Source organism: Lagenorhynchus albirostris, chromosome 8, assembly GCF_949774975.1.
Source record: "Lagenorhynchus albirostris chromosome 8, mLagAlb1.1, whole genome shotgun sequence".
Lineage (NCBI taxonomy): Eukaryota > Metazoa > Chordata > Mammalia > Artiodactyla > Delphinidae > Lagenorhynchus > Lagenorhynchus albirostris.
The window spans coordinates 92942725-92963572 of NC_083102.1; the positions used below are offsets into that span (position 1 = coordinate 92942725).

At 38.5% G+C, this 20848-nt stretch overlaps 1 protein-coding gene across 2 annotated transcripts in view; it reads left to right on the forward strand.

Annotated features, from left to right (window-relative positions):
• Positions 1-43: 43 nt before the first annotated feature.
• The window catches only part of SUGCT (succinyl-CoA:glutarate-CoA transferase), a 684774-nt gene continuing 663969 nt past the window's right edge, over positions 44-20848 (forward strand). The window contains exons 1-5 of one of the 2 annotated variants that reach the window (XM_060156214.1): positions 44-299; positions 11587-11638; positions 12332-12405; positions 16195-16280; positions 17362-17412. In XM_060156214.1, the coding sequence (XP_060012197.1) occupies positions 44-299; positions 11587-11638; positions 12332-12405; positions 16195-16280; positions 17362-17412 (519 nt within the window). The remainder of the gene's footprint in view (positions 300-11586; positions 11639-12331; positions 12406-16194; positions 16281-17361; positions 17413-20848) is intronic. The other variant, XM_060156215.1, reaches the window with a different exon arrangement.

Sequence of the window (20848 nt, forward strand, 5' to 3'; positions counted from 1 at the left end):
CTTTGGTTGCCACTGACTGACGTACTAGACGCCTGCCGAACGGATGGAGGGGGGCCCGGAGAGCTCAGCAGGGCCGGGCCCCTCCCACCTGGCGGGGGGCGGGGACCGAGGTGTCCGTGGGCGCCCCCAGTGGCTGCGGGTCGCGCGCGCACTTCGTTCTCCACTCACGCAGGGAAGAAGGATTTCAGAGGGGTTCGCGATGTTGGCGACGCTGGCGAGGGTCGCGGCTCTGCGGAGAAGCGGTCTTCTCTCCCGCCGGAGCGGCGGGAGGGGGCTGTGGACCGGCCGCCCGCAGTCAGGTATCCTCCGAGACTCGGTCCGGGCGGCGAAAGGGACCCCAGCCCCAGCCTCCCCACTCCAGCGGCATCCTGAGGAGAGCGCCGCGCTTTCCAGAAGTATCCGCTGCCCCCGGCGCCCGCCCTTTGGCCTTTCGCGTCTCCCCTTGCCCTGGCTCCGCGGTCGCCCCGTGGTCACCCTGCCCGGCGTCCAGGCCTGGGTCCGGCCCCTGCGTGGTCCTCCTGGGCGGACTCGCCTCTCTCCCTTACTCCTCCCCCCTCGTCCCCCAAGTTTAAATACCTTGAAAAATGCACCCCCAGCCACATTTCAGGAAGGGTTTCAGACTGCACTTTATTTATTATTATTATTATGTTTTACATCTTTATTGGAGTATAATTGCTTTACAATGGTGTGTTAGTCTCTGTTTTATAACAAAGTGAATCAGCTATACATATACATATGTTCCCATATCTCTTCCCTCTTGCGTCTCCCCCCCTCCCCCCTCCCTATCCCACCCCTCCAGGCGATCACAAAGCACCGAGCTGATCTCCCTGTGCTATGCGGCTGCACTTTAAATAACTCGGGGGCGAGGCTGTGCTCGCAGAGGCCGGACTTTACTCCCTTCCTTGTTCTTGTTAAATGCAAGCGGGTAAGCGAGTTGGTTAGGAAGCAGAGAGCCTGATTTTCAAAATTAGCAACATTTGGCTAAAGCTGTTAAAATAATGATCGTTTCACAGACTTTTGGTTAAAAAGAAAAGTGTGGTCATTCAAGAATGACCCCTAATGTATAAACCCATCTTTGTACCGAATACCTGTCTCAGAATTTTATTTGGAAGATGAAATTTAGATTTACTGCAGTTTTCTAGAACTTTCTTTACACCCTCCGAATCTGGGAATGATAGTCCACTGTGAGTCTTGAAATCATCTTGTAGGAAACAGAATCTTAAAGAATTTTCGGACTCATTTAATCATAGCCTAATGGGTAGCCTGGACCTGTGCTTTTCAGCCTGTGAACCTTCTTGCAGGTGCCACTCCTCACTGTCCATTTGACACGTTCTGTGACGTGGCAAAGCCGAAGAATGGGATGTTTTCTCAGCTTCTGTCCTTGATGAATGGAGATACACACACACTTTCCTGTGGTGGTTTGTTCTGAGGGAATTCAGTTCATCAAGCTTTTCCTTTAGATACAAGTTGTAGAATCAATCAAGGCAGGATAATGCCATCAAGGCTTTATGATGCAGTTAAGGCCCGGGGATCCCAGATTATTCACTTTATTATATACTTTTGTCCTGGCCAAAGCTAAGCACCTTTCTGGACATTGTCTTTGGTGCTTAGCTTAATGCCTGGTAATTGAGCTGTCAGATATTTATTGAATGAATGAGTGGGTCACATCATATTGGTCAGTGATTCTCACCTATAATACCCCCTTTAATATCATCAACTAATCTACATTTTGGGGGGAGGGAGCAGAAAAATGAGGGTGGCAGGGATCAAAATTACCTTTGTTAATTTTTAAATAACTGGCAAATGTTTTGCAGAATTGAGTGAAGTACTGTAAGTTGTCATTTTACTTGCCTTACACTTCTGGAATGCTCTTTCCTATAGTGATACACTGCTATCTTCTACACATATGAACTTGCATTAGAAACGGGGGAGGTAGATTCTGACAGGTAGATTGCACATGACAGTGTGCCTGTCATCATGTTTTCAGGTATATATGAGGATTGAGGGAGAGTACATTCTTAATTATATGAAAACTCCAGACTCCACTTGGATCACTTCTGAGAATAGGCAACTTGCCTTTTCACAGATGAGAAATTGTCCAAGGAAAGTGAAGTGACTTGCTTGAATTCACATAGCAAATGGATGTGGGACCAGAACTCAGGCTTCTTGAATCCCAGGCAGTTGTCTTTTTTCCTAGGTAAAGAAATATGAATTGACACTCAGTCCGTCCTTTGAAAAATGCAATAGATAAATAAGCATGTAAAATTCTGATAGTGGTACTGCGTAGCGTATTATTTTAGATATTTAGAGATTAGTAGATACAACCTTAGTATTGAACTTTTGTGAATGTAGCCAGAATCTTCCGGAGTATTAACCTGGGAATTGCAATCTGGCTGCCTGAACTGGTGGGTCTGAGGTTCCCAGATACATACTTGTGTTGGTTATTTATATGGTGGTGAGTTCAGGGGAAGAGAGATGAAGGAAGTTTTATGTTACATTACTTGGAAATAGAAAAGTGAATTGGGATGATGTATATGAGAGTTTGGTGGCTGCCCCATGAACTAAGTCTGAGTCCTGTGGAGAGATAAGAGCACTTTTGTGAGTAACACAGGTATTGTTCCCACAAAAAGAGAATTGCAGCACTCTTTAGGGAGGACCAGCATTAGAAAACAGGATCCTCCGTAGGATAGTGCTTTTATTGAAGACACTGTTAGTGGCTAGATGCTGTCTTCAAGTGGCATTGTACACAGAGGACATCAACAGGCAAAACGTCAAGGAACTTTCTCAGGACCCATGAGTTATATGGGGAGCCCCCAGATTAATTGGTTAACTTTGTGGTGGTGCATGTTTTATATAAGTTTTACTTGTATAAGAGTACCACTAAGGAAATTTAAGTGTAAGTGAAAATGGGGCCTTGTCTATTTCTATAAGACTGAGGATCTTTATTTGGGTTACCTAAGATTTTTTGGTGTGTCTTTTTTCAGTAGATTAAACAAATTTTTTTTTTTTTTTTGTAGAGCCTTTATGAGAGCAGATGGCTTTGTGTTTGAAGCAGGAATTGGGGTCTTGTAGCTGCTCCCTCTGTCCCCTACTTTAACTACCTCCCTGAAAAGACACTTCTGGGGCACTGCTAAGGAATTCCTAGGGCTCTCCAGAAAGGGTTTGAAAGCCAATATTTTAGGTAGCTGTCAGGTATTAATGAGTGCTGCAAAAGTAAATACTTTGGTTAGTTTTACTGCTTATTACCAAGGAGTAAATATTTTCATGTTTCTGCATGGTCAGGGCTTTCTAAGCCAAGGAAACTAGAGCCTGGGTTAAAGGGCAAGCCTTGGAAGTTAAAGGATGACTGAAATGATTGTTAGAGAACTCTCAGGAAGTTTATGTTTATATTTCAAAGGGGTATAAAACTCAGAGCCTTGGAGACATTCCCAAGATTGAGATTGTAAACCCAGGGAAGTTTATCTTTCCCCCTGGAGACATTTATTTATATTCCAAAGGGTTAGAACCCAGGGATCATCCCCTTTTCTTCCGAAGGAGAATTTGCTTACATTAGGGAGATAAGCTTTCTCTGCTTTTCTTGGGAGAAGGTAGCTGCTGGGCAGCTATCCCATACAAACTAATAGATTTATAATTTTGGGGACCTATCCTGTGGTTCAATCCTTATATGTGCACACCTAGTCCACCAGCTCTCATTATGACGCCTGTGGCATATTAGGTGTGGGAAAAATGGTGCATTTCTTGATGTAAGTAATAATAACTCTGATCTCTGCTTCAAAAACCGCATGTTTTTGAATACATATAGATATTAAAAAGTTTATATATATATATATATTTTTTTTTTTTTCCATGCCGCACGGCCTATAGAATCTTAGTTCTCTGACCAGGGATTGAACCTGCACCCCCCTGCGTTGGAAACACAGAGTCTTAACCCTGAACCACCAGGGAAGTCCCCCCAAAAATGTATTTTTGATGATGAAAGCACTTCTTAGGACAGAAGAATGTATTTAATAGTTTCTATGTATAGAAATTTTTGTTCTGATTTTAGTATATGTGCTGCTGAAGGGAGCCCTAGAAATGTTTGTACAGTCATCCCTCGGTATCTGCAGGGGATTGGTTCCAGGAACCCCCTTTGGATACCAAAAACTGAGGGTGCTCAAGTCCCTTACTATATAAAATGGTTTAGTATTTGCATATAACTACACAACCTGTGTATACCTAAAATCAAATCCATATTACTTACAATATCTGATACAATATAAATGATATGTAAATAGTTGACAATATGGTGCAACTGCTATGTAAATAGTTGTGGGAGGTGCAGCATATTCAAATCGTGCTTTTTGGAATTTCTTGGCATTTTTTTCTCCCAAATATTTTCGGTACACTGCTGGTTGAGTCTGCAGTTGGGGAACCCACAGATACAGAGGGCCTACTGTATGTATACTTAGAGCATAAGCTTTATCTTAATATTTCCTGAAGCCTTTCAGGTTACCTCAGTTTTCCTTATATAGGTTCTGTTGTCAGCTGTTCCATGTTGAAGACTGTCAGTCGTAGAAAAGTAAAGGCATCTCTGGGATTGATTAGCTCAATTACTGATAAGGTGAGACCTGCCTTGAATGCAGTAGATCACTTAACTATCACTTATGTAATGTTCTCATTGATAAAGCAGGTATTAGAAGTAACTTGTTTTTGCCTCTGAGAGCCAAACTACTGTTAATGATCTTCTTTTCAATTCTAAGCATGTATCCACCATCCACAGTAGTCAAGCACAGGTGAAACGTATTATACATGTTTATTTCTTTTAGACTAATATTCTTCACCCGTGTGTAATGCAAGTGTTAATGCATTAACTCACACTTATAAAAGTTTTCATTGAAAATAATAAAATTATTGACAGAATACTTTGACATGAAGAAAAATGTAAGAGTATGATTATTCTTTTCCAGACACAAATGTTTGTTTTAAAAGGAGTAAGTAAAATTTTAATGTCGCCAGAACTGGTATCTTTGTATTTTTCCAATTGTGAAAACAATACGTACCTTTTGTAGAAAACCTGAAATGTTTAGGAAAATAGAAGGCAAGAAAAAATATTAGTCTCTTATCTAAGAAGCAAATACTTAATATATAAATAGAAAAAAATAAACCTCACATACTTTAAATTGGAAAATAAAAGCTTTTTAAAAGGGAAAACCAACTATACATGAGTATATAATGTGGGGTTGGAAAAACATGATACCTATACAGAAAAGAGTTAACATAGCAGGCCTCAGGCTGCTATCTTTAGAAAGACCTTCTTACAAGTGTGGCCCTTGTTTGGCATCTGGGAACTTGGCACTCGAACTGCTTCCTAATTAGTAAGGGTGCCTAGATGATTTGTACAATCAGTGTGATTTATGGATTTATGGTGAGCACCTGCTGTTCTTCTGGGAGTCCAGAATTTTGGTGCATGCTGAGCAGAGAGTGCCTATGTGAAAAGCCCTCAATAAAGCCTTTGGATTCTGGGTCCGTAATAGACTTCCCTGAGCAGAAACATTGCACGTGTTACTGAATTTTTTTGTTGCCGGAGAAAGAAGCAACAAAAGAAGCTTGGTGTGGCCCCTCATGGGAGGGAGAGAACATAAGAAGCCTGTGCATGGATTTTTCCAGACTCTGCCCATCTTTTTCACTGACTGATTGGGTCATGTATCATTTTGCTGTAATAAACCTTTAGCCGTGAATACAGCTATGTGCTGAGTCCTTTTAGCAACTCACTGAAGGTGTGGGTAGTCTGAAGGAACTCTGAAACAATAGCAAAGGCAGAAAGTGAAAGAAATGATTTTTCGAAAGTGAAATTCCAAAACCATCCAAAAAACCAAACAGCAGATAAAGAAAAATTACTTTTACTAATTGTGACTCATAAAAGGTTAATATTCTTACTACACGAAGAATCCATACAAATCAATAAGAAAAAAGATAAACACGCCTGTAGAAATACGGGCCAACGAGAAGAATAGATTATGTTTGAGAAGAAAAAGAGCAAGTGTTAAAAACAATGTAATTTAGAGGTCATTAAACAAATGCAAATTAAAATGGTGGTAGCATGCAAATTTTTAACTGTTAAATTTACAACAAACAAGTAAACAATATGCTCCCCAAACCAAGTGATCATATGCGGGGTTACGGAAGATGGTGGAGAACACTATTTTCATATACTGCTGGTGCCAGTATATGTTAATACTGCCTTTCTGGTGGACAGTTTGATGAAATGTGTGAAAAGTTTGAAAGAATTTATAACATGAACATGGCTAGGTCACCTTAAGACCTTCCTCTGTCCTTGGAAGCATGCTTTTCATTCTCCTTTCTCCATCCCCCAAAACTCTAAAAGCCTTAGAGAATAATTTTTATCTTTACTCCTTAAAGAGAAGTTCCTGGGAGGGTTCTGTAGCCCTTCACAGAAAGCATCCTAAATTCCCTCTAGACATCTCCTGCTCGTCAGAATTACCCATTGGAAGCTGTTGAAAACAAATCATGGGCTTGTTTCTTTATTGGTTTTGGCCCTGCCATGCGGCATGCGGGATCTTAGTTCCCCCACTGGGGATCGAACCTGTGCCCCATGCGGTGGAAGCGCGGACTCTTAAATCACTGGACCATCAGGGAAGTCCTGAAAACAAATCAAATCATAAGACATTTTTTCTCACATATGTATCCGTCCACACACTTCTTCCAGGCTGTCCCTTCCTTTCCCTTCTGTTCCTCCTCCGTTTATCTGCGGTGGGTCTGTAAAATCGGGTTCTCTACCTTTTTTGTGTCAAAAGAGGCTCATCACATTCACAGTCACGCTGTGCCCCACCTCCACCCTCCCAGGCGTCGCGTGCACACATTTTCTTCTTTGCTGTGATAATTATCATTTCCCTCAAGTACCTGTGATGGCGTTTTGCTGGTTGTCCCCTGGAAGGGATGCCTTTCCCTAGTTGGCACAAAGGTCTTGCCTTTGCTCAGTCTTCTCCGGGAGGAGAGCCACCACACCAACACGGAGAAGTTCCAGGGGCCTCTTGGGTTTGTGGGCATTCATATTTGGTAATTCATTGCTATCATTTGCTCCGTGAGTACCTGCTTCAGCCACTTCTTATCCTCTGAGTAGTTCACTTCAGGCTGGCCCTTTAAGGAGGCCTGAACACTGAAGTTTTTTTCTCTGGCTTCCTGACTTTTGGTTGTGAATCCTATAACTATAAATTGATTTATAAAGTCTATAAGTTGGTGCTGTTTTCTACCTTTCCACGTGCCAGTCTATAGCAGTGGTTTTTCTCCTAAATGACTTTTGAAAGGCAATTCATTGCATATATTAAGTTCATATTTAAAAGTTTTTATCACAAGTAGATTTTACAAGAACTAAGATGAGGGTAAGAGCTGTAATGTGTAAGGAATATGTTTTCCTTCTGCCCAGTGGGAGAAGGCTTATCATGAGAGAAGGCTTATTTTTAGGAAAAAATGTATATGAAAGTTGAAGACCTGGAAATTGATTTCTTTAAAATGATTCATTTCTTACAAAAGTCTTCACATATTCTCAGTTTGAAGACTGCAGCTAACAGTGAAACAACCTACCCCTGAAATGGACTTTCCAGTTGTTGGCTTTGATGCTCTACGATCGCTTAGAGGCTACCATTTTTCCTCCTCCAATGCTTGGTTTCTTCATCGGTCAGGATAGGCTAGATGGGGTGGTGGTACAAATTAGCCTACAATCTCAGTGGCTTAATACAATAAAACATCTTTCTTGCACATATAGCTACACTATTTGAAAATTGTAGCTTCCAAGGTCACTGTGGCAGGAGTATAGAAGCCTGGAGGATTTTGTGGGATGTTTTTAAGGATCAGGGCTGGAATTAGCTTACGTTTCATTGGCCAGGCCCCCGGCATTTGGGCCCAACCTAATTGCAAGAGAAGCTGGGAAATGTAGAAGAGCAGAGGGATTTGGGATTAGCACTGATTTGTACTTTGGTTGTAGCATGCTTTACCTATCATTGAAAAACCCTTTATCTGGTCTTTTTCCACTGTTCTTCCTGTAGATTTCTCAAGTTTTCATTAAAATAGTAGCATCCAACAGTTTAAAAACCTGTTTGATTGCAAATCCCATAGTAATAGCCAAGTCCTTGCAAGAGAAGGGCAATTCTCAAGAAACTGAGTGTCAATGGAAGGTGAATTATAAATTATTATAAGTTACTATCCATCTAGCTCTTGTTCTCTGGTTGTCTCTAAATGGTGTAATTGCCTCGTAACTTTGGCATCACTTCCACAGTACCTTTTAACAACTCAAAATTTTTAGGTTCCCTGGAATGTTTTCCAGTGGATTCTAATTTTCCAAGTACTCTAAACTCCTAAAATTACCTGCCAAATTATACTATTAGGAACAGAGCTTCTTTCAAGACTTTTAACCTGTGCTAGAAAGAAAATATCCTGCTAACTATTCTAAATAAAGCTTTGAAGAGATATCCATCTACTGTCTCACTCCTAAGTTCTGGTAGTTAAGTTCTCTGTAAAATATCAAATTAAGAAATCATTTCGGTGTATATCACATGTTGTATTTCATAGTGGTATTCGATCAGTTTGTTTTATGACGACTTTTTTTTTTTTTAATGTCTCAGTAGTTGACTAGTACAGTGAGGGAGGGATGCCATGATTGCTGTTATACAGATGAGCCACTTGTGTGGGCATCTGTCAATTATATCTACTCTGGTGCTGCTGAAGTTTCTTTGTGTCATGGAAACCTTAGGGCCAAATACCAGGGGAGTTCCTAGAAGCAGCTCTGGCAAGCATAGATTTGATGGCAACTTCATTATAGTTATACTGCTTTGCATGGTTACTCAGCTGTGATCATCATAATAGCTTTCCATCCTAGAGGCCAAATAAGTTAGAGCAATATACAAGCTGCTCAATATATCTTAACAAATTACGTTATAATAGATGCTCTTTTCAACTGTTTTTTCCCCCCGTAATCAGCCTATTCTGGTCTTTCACAAACAGGCAAAATATGGCTATAGATATCTTTTTAAAGTATAGAGTATTGAGAATCATATATGTTATTTTCTGTTCTTTGAAATAATCATGAGTCATGTGTTTTTCTCGTTTTCAAATCTGGATTATCTACTTTAATAGGTATTGTGACTGTATAATACAATGATGAGGATGATGATAACAACAATTGTTGATTTTTAGTGAGCATTTACCATGTTCCAGGAAGTGTACTATGCACTTTACATATAACATTTCATTTAATCCTTGCAAACTCTATGATATAGGTGTTTCAAATGAGGAAACTGAAGCTCAGAGAAGTGAAGTTACCTTGGTCAAGGTCACTAGGGTAGTAAGTAGTGAAGCAGAGAATTAAATTCAGTCAGTCTCCAGGGTTTATGCTTTTAACTGTTTAAAACTCATTAATTGATTTTGACTTAAATGTGCTCTAGAAGTCCTTTCTGGTTATCTTCTCAGAAATAAAAGTAAAATTCTATTGCGTGATGTTAAATTAATTCATTTGAAAAGTTTTGTGTCATTAAACAAAATTTATTATGGTTGTGAGTTGATATTGGTAGAGAAATATAGACTTCTCTTTATAGATTTATAATGAAGTGAGATTTATGGGTTGAAGAGACCTCTAAATATATTTCCTGCATCATTTGAAATAAAACAAGGGCCCCAAAAGAGATGAGTACATAAGACCAGTAGTTTTGGAGTCTTATGTAACATAAAGAATTACTTGTCCATTCATTCCTAATGTTGTCAAAATATCTTCTCACATTTGAGGTCTTTTTCTATGTTTTATTTTCTCTAAAATATCTTGTTTTCTCTCTCATTTTGTTCTTTATGTTTTCACTTTTTCATTTTTTCTTTTTTTGCTGATTATACACTTAATCACAATTAAGCAAAATTACAGAAATAAATAACTTAGCTAGTGAAAGTTCTCCATAAATTCTTACCCCAGGATTTAACCACCAGTAGAATTTTATGAATGCTCCTAGAAATACCAACATGTATTATTAATGTTATTAGGTATCTTTACAAATACAGGATCATATTATACATTCTATTCTACAACTTGATTTATTTTTTAACTGAGGAATATATCTTGGTGAACTTTACATGTCAGGGTATTGTAAATGTCTCATTTTTCTTAACATTGGTATGGTATTTTTTTATATGGATGTGCAGGTGCTTATTTAACATTTCACCTGTTGGTGGATTTTTGTACTGTTTCAAATATTTTGCTTCAGTATTAAAAACAGTGAGGCAGGGGAAGGGGTAGTTAGGGAGTTTGGGATTGACATGTACACACTGTAATATTTAAAATGGGTAACCAACAAGGACCTACTGTATAGCACAGGGAACTCTGCTCAATATTATGTAACAACCTAAATGGGAAAAGAATATGAAAAAGAATAGATACATGTATATGTGTAACTCAGTCACTTTGCTGTACACCTGAAACTATCACAACATTGTTAATCAACTATACTCCAATATAAGATTAAAAGTTAAAAAAAATAAAAGCAGTGAGGCAATTCACAATAGAAGATGTATGAATGGCCTATTATTACATGAAAAGATTTTCAACAGCATTAGTCAACAGGGAAATGCCAGTTAAAACCACAGAGAAACATCATATACCCATTAGAATGGCTAACCTTTAAAAGATGAACAATACCTAGTGTTGTGAGGATGTGGAGTTTCTAGAACGCGCGCTGTTGTACAAACACTTTGGAAGTCTGTTTGGCAGTTTCTTAGAAAGTTAAGCATAAACTTACCATATTACCCAGCCATTCCACTAGGTATTTACTCAAGAGAAATGAAAACATGTCCACACACGGACTTGTACACAAATGTTCATAGTAGCTTGATCCACTGTAACCTAAAACTGGAACCAACCCAGTATCCATCAGCAGCTGAATGGATAAACAAATGTGGTATATCCATAGAGTAGGATACTACTCATAGAAATGCAACAACATGGATGAGTCTCAGTATCATAATGCTGAATGAAAGAAGCCAGACAGGGTACATAGTGTATGATTTCATTTATATAAAATTCTAGGAAATGCAAACTAAAATGACAGAAAGCAGATCAATGGTTGCCTGAGGTTGGGGATGGAGGGAGAGGTAGTTTGCAAAGGGCAGGAGAAAACTTTCAGGTAATGGAAAGTTCTGTTTCTCAATTCTGGGTTTGGACAAATGTGTAATGACATGTATCCATCATTACAGTATCATACAGAGTATTTTCAGTGTCCTAAAAACCCTCTGTGCTCAGCCTATACACCCCTCCCCCCATTTTTAAATTTTTCATTAGTTTGTCCCACTTTTAAATTTTTCATTAGACAAACTATCTTAAGTGTAGCTTTGGACTTTATTAAATCGGGAATAATCTGGTATTAGAGGCTTTAATTTTTACAGATTGATTTAGTTGGACTGGGTCAAGGTTTCTGTGTTATATATAAAGCAGAAATGTGAAGGAAAATTTATTTATTTATTTGGTAGTAATAGATATTACTAAGAATATGAAGAATTCTGCATTATTCCTTCTGACAATTAGTAATCAACTTAAGTATTTTCTGTCTTTGCCAGATACTGACAATATGAAGCCATTGGAGGGTGTAAGAATTCTGGATCTAACAAGGTTTGCATTGGTTTATCTGTGTTTTGGTGATTGAGTTTTCCCCCTTCTTTAAAAAGGCATTTATTTCTTGGATTATAAGAAGGTGTTTATAAGCTTATCATTGAAATTTTGGAAAGAAAAACCAAGAAACTTTCCTGTAATTTCATCATTCTATGAGACAATTAGTATAATACTTATACATTTCTTTCCAATCTGCATATTTACATATAACTTTTGAAAATAAAAATTGGAACCATATTGAAATTACAGGTTTATCCACATTTTAAACATAATGTTATATTTTGAGTATTTTCTCATGTCATTCGAAATTCAACAAAAAATATAAGATATTTTATTATAGTATATAGTTGTCACATAATTACCTAGTCATCCTCCAGTGTTTTTATATTATAAATGAGACTTCCTTGTACATAAATCTTTGCCTCAGGAAATCTTTCAGTTTCTTCCTTAGGATAGAATTCTGAAAGTAGAATTACTGCATCAAAGGGAATATACTTTTTAAAGCTCTTGATACATATGGCCAAATCACTTTTTTGAACAGTTTTAACAATTTTTTTTTTTTTTTAGTTTTAACAATTTTAATTCTTACTCACATTATATGAGCTTGTCTGTGTTGATGGAGTATTAAGAAAAGAATTAATATAAAAATCTTAAAGATGGTAATGAATTTATCTATCATTGTTAACATTGTAGAGTACTGGCGGGACCTTTTGCTACTATGAATTTAGGAGATCTTGGAGCAGAAGTTATAAAAGTGGAAAGACCAGGTAAAACTACTTCTCTCTTTAAAACATAGAAACAAGCTAATAAATATTTTTAATAGTTCTTTAAATGTCCATGTACCTGTATGTGGGATGAGGAGAGAATTGAAATGAAGCAATTATTTTCCCTTCTCCTTTATTTTCCTCTGAACCTATACTAATATTAGATCTCTTTCTACTCTTTATACGTGCCAAGGGCTAAGGCCTAAGCCAGGTCCTTCACATGCACCTGGAAGCCTCTGGTAGAAACTGACGTGCAACACGTAAATAATGATGATGCTAACAACGGTTAGTGCCAGGCACAATTCTAAGCACTTTGCCTGTATTAATTTATTCAGTCTTTACAACAGCCTGTGAGCTGTTATTATTCCTAGATTATAAATAAGAAGACAGAGACACAGAGAGGTCAAGGGATTTGTCCACGGTCACACAGCTAGTAAGGAATATCCAGACACTCAGCTCTGATCGTGGCCCTTCTGAGCCCCACACAAGCCTTGCTGCTGAGACCGAGGTTAGAGTGGGCCTGGCCACCTTCCCTCACTGGGGGACAAAGGGAAGGCAAGAAATTAGCATTATTATTTATTCTTCAAGATCTGTTGCTTATGGATCTGGAACAGAATTCCCAAATTAGTGAAAATGGTCTAGCCTTGAATAGTGTGCATGTATCTATAAGACCCATAAGAAACTAGTTTATAATTACATCAACATATTAATTTACCATAAGTGATTAAACGCTATAAAGTAGAACGCATGATCTAGAAGATTCAACTTTCTGCTACATAGATCTTCTTAAGAGGCCAAAGCAGTTAGCAGAAGATTCTCTGATCAGCATGGGGAATGTTATATATTTTATATTTATCTGGCCCTGTGCTTGTCAGGCTCCAGGTGATAGAAGAGCCTGGTGAATCCTGCTTTCCAGAGATAATGCTTCATTTATCCAGTCAGTGATATTTATCACTTTTGGTCATTACTGGATACATGCTGAATAATGTTTACTTTCTAGCTGAACATCTTTTTTTTTTCTTTTACAGGTACCACAAAACTTCTAATTTTCACATTGCTATCCAGTTTTAATACCACATACTTTCTAATTTCAAGCATTGGGTCTTCCATTTCTAGATAGAATAGCCAATATGATTTCTGTTGCTATTTCATTTGATCACTAGGTTAAATATTTGTACAGTTTGCCCTTCGTATCCACGGGTTCTGCATTTATGGATTTAGCCAGCCACAGATTGGGTACTTTTATGATCTGTGATTGGTTGAATCTGCGGATGCTGTACTGGTGGATATGGAGGGCCAATTATGGGACTTGAACATCTGCCAACTTTGGTGTCCTCAGCGGGTGCTGGAAGCAGTCACTCATGAATACTGAGGGAATGACTTTATTTTTATTAATTTTAGAAATCACTAATCCCTGTTTGCTTAGTCCTGTTTCTCCTTTGTACTTTTTCATTTCCACACTGGGGGACCGTTTCCTCAGTCTAGGCGTTTATTATGTCCCATAGCCATACACTAGGCATCGAGCTTTGTTCCTAGCAGATGTTCATTGCTCTTTTTCTTACTAATTGGTCTCTCTCCTTTAACCCTTTTGCTCAGTACGTTTTAATGTTCATATTATATATTTTGTTTTTTCGAGATAGTTATTCAACAGATATGAAGAAAAGTCCCTTGGCAGTATTTTCACATTTCAGTCTCTTTTAGTGTCCACTTCCTCAGTTCTTAAATTAAATTCCGTTGTAGTTTTCTGACTTGGGACTTAGATTATTCTTATTTGAGTAATCAAAGAGCGTATCAAGCTTAAGTATATTTTTTTCTTCTCATTTTAGAGTCTTTCGGTGGGTGTAAACGCTATGCCTGCAGGGCCAGGCAGGTAACCTAAATGAATGAAGTGGGCTGGGCAGCCAATGATGCTGCTGTTATTCCAGGGTTGTCACCAGGAGGCAGGCATACCTGGGCAGGGATGTTGGTCTTTGTTCACTGCTGTGTCTGCTCTGCAGAGAGCAGTGTTTGTGACATAGTAGGCACCCAATAACTATTTGCTGAATGGATGAATGTGTTGAAATATCATATAAGAAAGGCAGTCTGAATTTTTATGTACTATCTCTAGATTTTGAAATCATGGCAGATATTTAAAAACTTTAAGTTGTGTGTGGGTCAAATAAAACATGTCTCTCAAATTGCCAGTTTTACCAGTTTGCGACCTTTAACCCTTATTTCATTTCATGGGCCGTCAGCACATATCCTATCCTTCTGCGTCTCTTAAACCCAGGTTATACACCAGGACCAGGTGGGGCAGGAAAGCCATGTAGGCCTCCAGTTTAGATTTCTGACATTATTTCCACCCAAGAGGTGAATGTAAACATTTAAAATAAGCTCTCTACTTTTAGCCTTATCTTGACTTTGCTCTCTTAAAAACAAATTTTTTTTTTTAATTTAATGTATTGAGACCTTCAAAAAAATGGAAGTGGCTGGACTCTCTCCAGCCTCTGGGAGGTCCTATCTGATCTTGAAGATCCAGATTCACACATACATTTTTCCGTGAAGCCTATAACCGGTTTATTACTAGGAGATTGTCTTTGTGGACTCTTGTAGTTTATTTTTTCCCGTGACGTTTTGAGCATGCTGTTCAGTTTGATACTTACTATTTATTGCTTTGTGTTGTTTATCAGTTCATCCCCAGTTAGAACTAATGCTTCTTTTCTCCTCTGTCCTGTGTTCTCGCTTTCTCTTGTGAGGTTTTTAGTTTTTTGTTTTTAGTAAAGGAGTCTATTCTTTAGCTTCTGTTTTGTTTTCTAAAAGGCTGTGACTGTTTTTTTTAATCAGTTTCAGTGGGTAAAGTCTAATGGGCTAATAAATTAATTATATCATTTAAATGAGATTAGAATTTAAACTTTAACCCATATTCACAAATTCTCTCTTATTGGGGGCTAGTAATACTTAGGTAGTGATTAGTTTCTAATATCAATATTTAATCAGAACTTATAAAAATCTTAATTTAAGTGATACTAATTTGTGCCTATTAATTGTTGATTCACTTTCTGAGCTCCATCTACATTGTTTGCTTGTTGTGCAAAGAAAACTTTTCTTCTGTAACTCGATAGTGTTATCTTTGAATCAAACTCAAGTACATTTCAGAATCATTTGAAGTAGATGTTTAGAATAAAATACCCTATTTTTGATGTTTTTAAACTTTTACTTTGAAGCAAGACCTAGACTACTAAAATTTTATTCTAAATAGCATCTTAAATTATTGACATTTGCTATTCAGTAGCTTATTTTGCTTTTTCTGATTTATTGCTACAGAATTTAAAAAATAGATTTATTTATCATTGTTTTATACCTAGCCTCAGATACCACTTTATCATAAAGACTTACTTATCATTATCCTGATTTAAATTATATTTAACAAAAATATTTTGTAGACCCCACATTTTGTTTGCACATTTAATGCTAAAAACACTGAAAGAGCTGACTTGTTTGTTGAAGTAGGAGAGTAATTTTTTTCCCCCTCAGACTTGCCATTTATTAAATCTAAAGACTGCCAGTAGGATATTCCCTTCTGGATTCTGACTTTCAGGGATGGATTTTAGTGAAAGAAGCTATGGGAGGATTTAGTGATTTACATGAACAGGTAAAGAGTTTGGGCAGTTCTAACAAGGTCCCAAGACCACTTTAGGTTGCTAATTCCGCTGATCTTGTTTAGGCATCTGTGAACTTACATATGAGTAAGCCTGTTGATTTGAAATGTCTCATGATGTTTCAAGGTTAAATAGTTCATACTATTATTTTCAGGAGCTGGTGATGATACACGAACTTGGGGTCCACCTTTTGTGGGGACAGAAAGTACTTATTTTCTCAGTGTTAACCGAAATAAAAAAGTAAGAATATTATCCCCTTTTTGCTTTCTTTGTGTAATTCTCTCTTTTTTTAAAAAAAAATAATTAATTAATTTATTTTTGGCTGCCTTGGGTCTTCGTTGCTGCATGCGGGCTTTCTCTAGTTGCGGTGAGCGGGGGCTACTCTTCGTTGCAGTGCGCGGGCTTCTCATTGCGGCGGCTTCTCTTGTTGTGGAGCATGGGCTCTAGGCGCACGGGCTCAGTAGTTGTGACTCAGGGGCTTAGTTGCTCCACAGCATGTGGGATCTTCCCGGACCAGGGCTTGAACCCGTGTCCCCTGCATTGGCAGGCAGATTGTTAACCACTGCACCACCAGGGAAGCCCTGTGTAATTCTCTTGTAATAACAAAACTTTTGATATCATTGTGGCTTGTTTATTTCTGCCCCTTTTGGTAGATATTTTGTAATATTCCCAATAAGGTGAAATTTTATTTTATTTTATTCATTCACCAGTTACCAAGTAGAAACAGTAGAGCTTTTTATTAATTTTCCTTCTCTACTAACTTAAAACATTTTTTGAGAATTTATAATGTTTTTTTTTTGTTTTTTTTTTTCCGGTACGCGGGCCTCTCACTGCTGTGGCGTCTCCCGTTGCGGAGCACAGGCTCTGGACGCGCAGGCTCAGCGGCCATGGCTCACGGACCCAGCCGCTCCGCAGCATGTGGGATCTTCCCGGACCGGGGCACGAGCCCGTGTCCCCTGCATCGGCAGGCAGACTCCCAAGCACTGTGCCACCAGGGAAGCCCTATAATGGTTTTTAATGGAACTAATTTTATTAAAGTGAGGAATCACTTGATTTGTTACATTTGTTATTCTTTTGGAGATTGCTAATTGCCTACATTTGGTATTATTATTTGAAGAATTTTTACTATAATCCTACTATCATCCTAACATATCTGAATTGAAAATAAAATCAGTAAAAATTATTTAAATGTTTCTTCGTGAGGAAAATGCATTTACTTTAAGAGGAGAAATCTGTAATATGAATGGCTCTCTTATTGAACTGTGAGCAATAAGAAAAATTTTTAAGATACTATTTTAATATATATATTTTTAATTTTTAGAGTATAGCTGTTAATATCAAGGATCCAAAAGGGGTGAAAATCATCAAAGAGGTACAGTATGCTCTATAGAAGGCATCTTGTCACCTGGGTTGTAATTAGGGATTTGAATATGAGTAAAAATATTTTAAAACATTATTTCATTGGCAATCTGAAATTTTGCTGTAAGTGCCATTTGAGTTTAACTTCGTTTTTATACTAAGTATAATTTGCTTTATAATTTCTGGTATATTGTGTTTAACATTTCTCCATCGTGTCAGAGTGTTCAGTTATGGCACTAGTGTCCATTGACCGAGTGCCTGCCCTGCATCAGATCTTAGGCCTGGATACTTTATTCGTATTATCTTCTCAAATCTTCAGAATTTTCCTTGTAAATGAAGTATTATATCCTTATTTTCACAAGAGGTGAAATGAGTCTCAAGGGGCTTGAGTGATTGTCTAAAGATCACATAGCTAGTAAAGGGAGGAGCTGAAGTTTGAACCCTAGGTCTACATCACTGTAGAGCCCAAGGTTTTTCTAACACTTATTCAGATGGCTGATGTGTGCAGACCTGATCTTGGCATCTTTCCTTGAGGGGCCAGCACAATGGTTAGGGGAATACCCCAGTGTTCTACGGCTGGGATTCAAATTCTGCCTTCTTTACTTACTAGCCATGTGACTTCAGGCAGGTTACTTAACTTCTTTATGCCTCAGTTCCCTTATTAGCAAAATGGGGACAGTAATAATACCTACTTCTTAGGATTGTTAGAATTGAGTTAATGTTGTGTAAAATGTGAAGAAGGGTGCCTGCCATAGTCATAGTCAGCACTCATTCAGCATTGACTATTATTATTGTTCCCGGTGCACATGAAGGTGGATTCATCACGTGAGATAAAACTTGTTTGCCATTCTTGTTAAAGTTTGAAGTCTAGGGCTTCCCTGGTGGCGCTGTGGTTAAGAATCCATCTGCCAGGGCAGGGGACACAGGTTTGAGCCCTGGCCCAGGAGGATCCCACATGCCGCGGAGCTGCTGGGCCCGTGCGCCACAACTACTGAGCCTGCGCTTAGAGCCCGCGCTCCGCAGCAAGGGAGGCCACTGCCATGAGAGGCCCGTGCCCCTGCTCACCGCAACTGGAAGGAGCCCGTGCGCAGTGGCGAAGACCCAACACAGCCATAAATAAATTAATTAATTAAATAAAAAAAAAAAGTTTGAAGTCAAATGTAATGGATGTAAATCTCCTTGATTAGAGAATCAAATCCCCAAATTTGTTTTATATCAAAGTATCAATTTTAGCTTCATTGCTCTGATGCTTCTTTCCTTATCATCTGGCTGATTGAAAAATAACGTCTTCTAATTATTAAGATCAGAATCAGTGATCATCCGCTCTGGTTCTGTTGGAGCAATCCAACAAATTTAGAATTTTACTAGATATATGTTGAACCCAAAGCTTGATAATTGTCCTGATCTCACTGTCCTGTTTTCCTACATCTTTTCTATAGCATAACTTAAGTTTGTTTGCTTGTTTTTATTTTATTTTTCAGTTGCAACTTAATATGATTTTTCTAAATTGTTCTTTGTTATTATTGCCTTGCCTTGTTTTTTTTTTAAATAAATTTATTTATTTTATTTTTTCATTTTTGGCTGCATTGGGTCTTCATTTCTGCGTCCGGGCTTTCTCTAGTTGCGGCAGGCGGGGGCTACTCTTCGTTGTGGTGTGTGGGCTTCTCATTGCAGTGGCTTCTCTTGTTGCGGAGCACCAGCTCTGGGCACGCAGGCTTCAGTAGTTGTGGCGCGTGGGCTCAGTTATGGCTCGCAGGCTCTAGAGCGCAGGCTCAGTAGTTGTGGCACACGGGCTTAGCTGTTCCGCGGCATGTGGGATCTTCCCAGACCAGGGCTCGAACACGTGTCCCCTGCATTGGCAGGCAGATTCTCAACCACTGTGCCACCAAGGAAGCCCACCCTGCCTTGTTTGTCTATGGCAGCGACCCTCATCTTGGACTCAGCTCCCATTGTCTTCATTCTCAGGCCCTTCTTTTTTTTTTTTTTTTAACATCTTTATGGGAGTATAATTGCTTTACAATGGTGTGTTAGTTTCTGCTTTATAACAAAGTGAATCAGTTATACATATACATATGTTCCCATATCTCTTCCCTCTTGCGTCTCCCTCCCTCCCACCCTCCCTATCCCACCCCTCTAGGTGGTCACAAAGCACCGAGCTGATCCCCCTGTGCTACGCGGCTGCTTCCCACTAGCTATCTATTTTACATTTGGTAGTGTATATATGTCCATGCCACTCTCTCACTTTGTCACAGCTTACCCTTCCCCCTCCCCATATCCTCAAGTCCATTCTCTAGTAGGTCTGTGTCTTTATTCCTGTCTTACCCCTAGGTTCTTCATGACATTTTTTTTTCTTAAATTCCATATATGTATGTTAGTATACGGTATTTGTCTTTCTCTTTCTGACTTACTTCACTCTGTATGACAGACTCTAGGTCCATCCACCTCATTACAAATAGCTCAATTTCGTTTCTTTTTATGGCTGAGTAATATTCCATTGTATATATGTGCCACATCTTCTTTATCCATTCATCTGTTGATGGACACTTAGGTTGCTTCCGTGTCCTGGCTATTGTAAATAGAGCTGCAGTGAACATTTTGGTACGTGACTCTTTTTGAATTATGGTTTTCTCAGGGTGTATGCCCAGTAGTGTCAGGCCCTTCTTTTTATCTTTTCAGTAGTTGTTATGCTGCTGCTGCTGCTGATGGTGATGATGATGAATCATCTAGGAGATTGTGCTTAATTCTTCTCTTTCTGGTTTATGTTTCTCAGTTCCACCTTCAATGTTCACAGTTCCTGCTTATTTGCTTCCATTTCAGAACATTTTGATATTTTATCCTGAATAGTGAAGGTTTTAGATTTGATTTAACAAATACTTTACAAGTTCATTAGGGTTTTTCAATGGGGCAGTGTTAGGTGGAATTCATAACTCTTGCTCCTAAGATATCAGTGTACATTGGAGTATTTTAGGCCTACATGTATAATTCTAACCAAAAGAAATGAATTTGCTGGGACATCTTTCTCATTCTCTTTGGATCCTGCCTGTGTCCTCCACCAGATTGTAACAATTTTAAATTGTTTCATTATGGGCATGGTTTCTCTTCATGTCTGATAATGATAAAGTACATTTCAACTCATATTAAACTTTAATAGATTGTCTGCAGTCATTTTGCATATTTTGCTTTCAGCTAGTTATACAGTTCATAAGTTACATATCTTACCGCCTAGAGGAAAAGTTATTTTTTGCCTAGTCTTTTTATTCTTTCTGGCATGGATTTCTCTTTTGGTCTTAAAAGTAGCAAAACAACCTTTGTATTCAGACCTTGGTGGGTATGATTGCTAATATAATGAGTCTAGTTTATAGATACAGTTCCAGAGTATCATACAAAGCAGTCAGCTGGATACATGAGAGCTCCAAAAAGTATGACTCCTTTGTCAACCAGGCTAACCA